We start from the raw sequence: 6,000 nt of genomic DNA on the forward strand, positions 1-6,000 counted from the left end.
CAAAACAAAACAAAACAAAACAAAACAAAACAAAACAAAACAGAATGGTCCCTTGCTGTTTGACCAGTTAGACCTGATTTCTTTTCAATACTCACTCGCACCACAGCCATTAATTACTACATTTCACCACTAGAGGGCAACCGTGTTTCTATTGTAAAATGAGGGAGAAACAAGAAGTCACTTAGAATCAAGGAATTTAGGAGCTGGGAGAGATCTTAAAAATCATTTGGTTCACTGGCTTTCAATTTCGTTTCACTGAAACCCACAGAAAGAGCTGCATTCTTCATGATGACCTAATTCATACATACATATATTTGAAACATTTCGCGGCACTGCTTACCCTTACTTCTGCAATGGACCCTAACAGTTTGTATTCCAAACAATCGCAATAGAAACAAAACCCCCACAAAACAACTGCAACCTACTAAATCGATTTCATAACCCACAGTGGGCCATTAGTTTGAAAACTCTGACTCGGTCCCAGCCTCTCATCTTACTAAGGGGCGTGCCGACCCAGACGGAGAGGCATCCCTACCAGCTATATTCCTTCACCCGCCCAGCCACCTGCTCGCCCTGGGGTCAGTCTTGGATGCACGACAGACATCGTGCAGCAGCTGAGCACTAACTTGGAAAATGTACCGATTGGATATAGAATACAAACCTGAGTTTTGAGGATCTACCCTTTTTCACCTATCAATGCTATAACTGCTCTGGTAATTGAGCAGAAATTCCTAAGTCACTTCATTGAAATCTTCACGCAGGTGGTGTCTCTGCTCCTCATTAGAGCAGCGGAAGGACTGCTACACTGAGTGAATCTCAGACGCCTTCCTGATGACCCCACCCCAATCTGAATTAGGGCCACAATACCTAGCCCAGTGCCTGGCGCACAGTAAGTGATCAAGAAATAGCTAATGGATGAATGGACTGCCCCTCAGTATAATGGTAACTAACATTTTTATACTTTACAATTGGTACTTTTATTATCACCTTTGATGACTCTTAAGAATAACTGGCATGGTTGGCAGAACATGAATTATTTCCATTACAAATATGGAAATATCCAGAGAAGATTTACATGACCTTCTGCGGGTCGTGTGGCTCATTGAAGGCAAAGTGAGGAGCTGGGCTGTGGACTCTCTACAACACCCCACCCGCTGGTCCCCTCTATCCTGGAAAGGCAGTCCACAGCCGCTCCCGACAGGAATCAGCACTCACTCGCCTCGCTGCCACCCCTTCCTCCGCTCCTGCCGCCCCGAGGACCCTGGCATGCCTTTGTCACAGGTTTAAGATACACCCCGCCCCAGGCTGCCTTGATCACCCTTGGACGTGGGCCCTTCTTCAGGAGTGATACTTGGAGAAGACAGAAAAATTGAGGAAAATAATTTCACTGCATTTCTGGGAGAAACTGAAACCACTTTATTATTCTCTAGAGATTCTTGGCCCTGAAAGTTACTAAGCCCTCTTCCGTGGCTCCTTGATTTTAAAAGATAACTAGTTTTGGAGGAAATGCAAAGGTAAACCAGATAACCATGGAATTACCCTTTCTTAGGGTCAATGCCCTGGATTCTGTCACTTAACTCTGCCTCCCTCTCATGCATACCTGCCTCTAATTCATTTTTTAGATATTTTTTTTTAGTAGAAGTCCAAACATATTTAATTCCATGTATTAATTTCTAATTTGTTGACTGATTCCCTCTACTCAATCCTCTTGCTCTGGCCCCCAAAGAGGAATCCTTTAAAATTCATGAGTGTCTACTATTATAGATGAAAAAGAGTAACTATGGAACATTTACATAATAGACTACTACTTGGCTGTGAAAATGTAGAAAATTTCACCCTATGCAACAGCATGGATGGACCTGGAGAACATTATGCTAAGTGAAATAAACCAGTCAGAGAAAGGCAAACACCAGATGATTTCACTTACATGTGGAATCTAATGAACAAACTTAACCAACACGGAAAATCTTGTGTGTGAGGGGGGAGGCGGTGTTGGTGGGGGAGGGATTGAGCAAAAAGGAGAAAGGACTCGGGGACATGGACAGCAGTGAGGTGATTGCTGGGGGGCAGGGGTATAAGGGACTAAATGGTAATGGAAAAAAATCCCATAAAGATTAACTAAAACAGAATTGATCAATAGGAAAAACAGAACAGTAACTGAGCTCTTTTTGGAAGAGAAAAGGAGTTTTTTTGGAACTTAGGTTTTGAGAGCTAGTTTATTTTGTGAAAGATGCCAAGTATATTTTCCCCCTCACGGAGTGACTAAATGCATGAAAATACCAAGTATTTTATTTTGTTTTTATAGCCTTAGAAGAAAAATTCCTGGAATCTGAAAAGTGGTGTGTGCCTTAGGCATGCGAGCTGGGTTCCCGGCGGGGGGGCGGGGTGGGGGGAACCCTCCCACCACAACCCCGCTGCAGATCCCCAGGACCGCCCGCCCTCTTGGGGCTGGGGGTGGGGGCGGGGCGGGGGTGGGGGCGCTCTCACCTACTTTGATAGTTAAGTTCCAAAACTCCGTTTAGCCACTTTTCTGAACTTTTTCTCCCTGAGACAGCAAGGATTGTTAAAACAAGTGACAAAATAGGTTGCCTTTTCCTAGGAACGATTTGATTTCAAATTGTTGAACAAAATGATGACAATTCAGTAAATGTAGCCATCCTAGCTGCAGATTTTAAGTCTTTGAGGGACCAAGTCTGAGCCCCCAAATGGCCTACCCCACGACTGTGTCTGACACCCGGTAGAGAACAATCTTCAGCTAAAATCCCACTGGCCCTCTTTAAAATTCTACCTATTTACACGCTATACTCAATTCTAGGTTCTTTGAGGCTGAGCCTGCGGGCTCTGTGCAATATTTGGGAAGTAGTGGAAAGCGAATGGTTACTTTTGGGACAGATTTGGTGTAGTTCTGAAACTTTTCTAATCTTCTGTTCGATGAAGAGAGCAATGCAGCTGGGCAGACAGAACACGAAGCCTACAGCCAGTGCCTTGTAATCGGTAACTAACCAACCAGCTGGAACGTTCTCATTCAGTCTGTTCACTTAGAAAACAGCCCCCCGTTCACTCACTCCCATTAGAGTAAAGCAGATGCCGGGATCACCACGGTTCCCACCCAGGCAGATGTGTCAATTCCAGCCACATCCTGAAGCCCTTGGACGGTGGCCCGCAATTGACAAGCCAGTCTGTCCCCGGCCCAACGTGGGAATTGGCTTAAAATCTGAATTTGGAAATCCCACCCAAGGCTTCTGATGGAATCACCGGAGGGTCGCGCCCACCAACAGCAACCACCTTCTGAGGACCACCAGGCAAGATCGAGCCTTGCCTTTTGGGCCTGTCCTCAGCTTCCCCAGACATCTCTTTCCCGGTATCGGAGATGCCCTGTGAAAAATTTATGGCCTCGCAAATGCCGGAAAGAGCCACCTCGTTTTCCGTGAACTGTGAACACCAGCGCGCACCTTCCACGCCTTGGATACTTCAAGGACCCCAAAGCACCACCGCAGTCTCCGTCCCAGACGGGCGGCTGGGCGGACAGGCGCGCGCGCACAGGCGTCACCGCGCGCACGGTGTGCGGTGAGTCACCGATCGCGCCCGCGGCGCCGCTCCCGCACTCACCCAGGCGCGCCCCTCCTGCACCGAGGACAGCACTCGCAGGGCGCTGGGCGAACCCACGCGGAAGTTGAGGAAGTGCAGCGCCGCGCGCGCCGCCTGCTGCAGGAGCCTGCTCGGGAACTCCGCGTCCTGGACCCACCCAGAGTCCTCGGGCTCCCAGGACCCCGCGGGTGCCGCGCCCGCCCCCCGGAGGGCGAGCAACAGCAGCAGCGCTAGCGGCGGGGTGAGGGGCCGCGGGCCCCCGGGCCCAGGCGCGGGCAACGGTTGCTGGCGGGGCTGCATGGACGCGGGCGGGCTGGCGTGGCGCTTGACGGACCCAGGCTCGGAGCGGGCGTTGCTGTCGCTCGAAGAAATAAGGCTGCAGCGGGCCCCTCCCCTCCACCCCCGGAGAGGCCTGCGGCAGGGAGCCCGGTCCCGATCTACAGCGCCCTCTCGGGAATTGCTGCGGACCGTGGGGCCCTCACCCCGCCCCGCTCTGCCTGGGCGACCGCTGCCTGGCCTGGGAGCCGGGAGGCGGCGGCGCCTTGGCGGCGCGGGGCCGAGGTGTCAGAGCCGGGCCACGAAGGCACGGGGACGAAGCTGGCAGTGGAGACTCTTCCCCCGAAGGAGCGCAGCCCACCCGGCGCCCCTGCACGCCGCGTCCACCCCACCCCGCCCCGCGCCGCGCCCCCAGCCCAGCTCGTGGACCCACTTTTTTGCCATGCAGTTGCTGCGATTTTGAAATTTAGGGTTTCACTGTCAGTTCTTCCAGGCCTGGCGCTGTGACTTCCCAGAGGATGAAATTGGGGCGTTGAGGGGGTCACTGTAGCACCATGACCATGGAAGTGGGACAGGTCGCTGGAGAGCTGGGGCTGGAGAGGAGGTTGAAGTTGTCAGCGGGGCAGAGTCAGGTGAGGACCAAGAGGCCCCATCGGACTTGGAAACAAGTGGGTCATTGATAACCCTGGTGCGAAGCAGATTTAAAGACTGGCGGATTCCAGAGGTGTGAGGTGTGGATGGGGCTTCAGGGCACTGGAGGCAGGAGGGAAATGTTGACAGCTCTTTGTAGACAAGTGGCAGTGAAGGGATGAGATGGCCATTGTTTTTAACCCAAGGACAAAGGAGAACGCCCAGGAGAAGCAGAGGTTAGAGGGCAGAACTGGTGCTGCTGGGTGTTCCCAGCATCCATTTTTCCATCTCCTTTTTGTTAAGGGGTCCACCGCTCCCCAACACCCGCTGACTCCTCCGCGCCACCGTGGAGCTAAGGGGAGTTTCTTCTCTTTGCCTGGGACTCCCTTAGACCCCGCGTGTGTCATTGTGGATGAGATGCTGGGGGAAGGCTGGGCGATGATGAATGGATGGGGATGGGGGTGCCATCTCTGAAAATATCCTTCCTCCCCCACTTCCTCCTATGGATGTGGACCATCTCCTGTCTTTCCTTGCTTCTGCAGATATTTATGGGACACCTACTCTGCTAGGCCCTCGGGACAATGAGGGGGGACAATCTTGGAGTCCACCTTCTAGGCAGGTGGGGCCCAGACAGTGAGTGACACAGGCAGGGAAATGTGTCCTGTGTTGGATTTGGATGCAGCCACATGCAGTGGAGAAAATTCAAGCCCACAGAGGGATGGGGAGTTGGGAGGTGGTTATCATTTTAAATACTACGGTCAAGGCAGGCCTCACTGGGGAAGTGCTGTCCGAGTAAGGACCTGAAGGAGATGGGCAGCCAGCTGGACAGGCACGGAAGAGCCCCGGAGGCAGAAGGAGCAGCAGGTGCAGACGCCCTGGGACGGGCGTCCACCAGGCCTGTTTGAAGAAGGGCGAGCAAGTGCAGCTGGAGGGAGAATACGAGGGAAAGAGCATCAGGATGAGAAGTCAGGGGATCATGGGGGGTGGGGAGATCCTGCGGGACCCCATAGGCCTTGTCACATCTGGGTGTGCCACCTGGAAGAACACACCTAACTTGCTAGCAGCCTCGGAATGAAGCCCATTTAAAGAATGGCTGGGCAGAGAGAGGGGAGGAGCCTGGGTTCTTGGTGACATTGTTGAGCACCCAAATCAACGGATCCTGGAGCCTATTACTTACTGAGTTCCTTGAAGTTTCTGTTTCTTGCCTTCGGAGATAATCATATCCTAACACAGATAATTATCTCCTCCAAATGCCATCCATCGTCTTCCTCTCCAAGAGGTGGTGATAGCGGGTTTCTTGAGAATCTACCACATTCAGGTCTTACAAAGATTAAATTTTCCTTTTTTAAAAAATTTTTTTTTATTTTAGTGCTTTGCCGTCTGTGTTTGACCGCTTTCAGCTGCAAATAACAGGAAAACCAGTTAACACCGTGGACTATTCAGTGGTGTGGGGTGGGAGGTCACAGGGATAGTTTGGTTTCTTGGTGGTTTTTGGAAGGGTTAATG

The 6,000-nt window shown here is 51.7% G+C and overlaps 1 protein-coding gene across 1 annotated transcript in view; it reads right to left on the reverse strand.

The window, feature by feature from the left end:
• Positions 1 to 3,917, reverse strand: part of RARRES1 (retinoic acid receptor responder 1) — a 30,960-nt gene extending 27,043 nt beyond the window's left edge. The window contains exon 1 of the mRNA XM_054580082.1: positions 3,610 to 3,917. Coding sequence (XP_054436057.1) covers positions 3,610 to 3,888 — 279 coding nt within the window. The 5' untranslated portion in view covers positions 3,889 to 3,917. The remainder of the gene's footprint in view (positions 1 to 3,609) is intronic.
• Between the last annotated feature and the right edge of the window lie 2,083 nt (positions 3,918 to 6,000).

This window comes from Pteronotus mesoamericanus, unplaced genomic scaffold (genome assembly GCF_021234165.1).
Source record: "Pteronotus mesoamericanus isolate MK-2021 breed Mesoamerican mustached bat unplaced genomic scaffold, CSHL_Meso_final contig_116, whole genome shotgun sequence".
Classification (NCBI taxonomy): domain Eukaryota; kingdom Metazoa; phylum Chordata; class Mammalia; order Chiroptera; family Mormoopidae; genus Pteronotus; species Pteronotus mesoamericanus.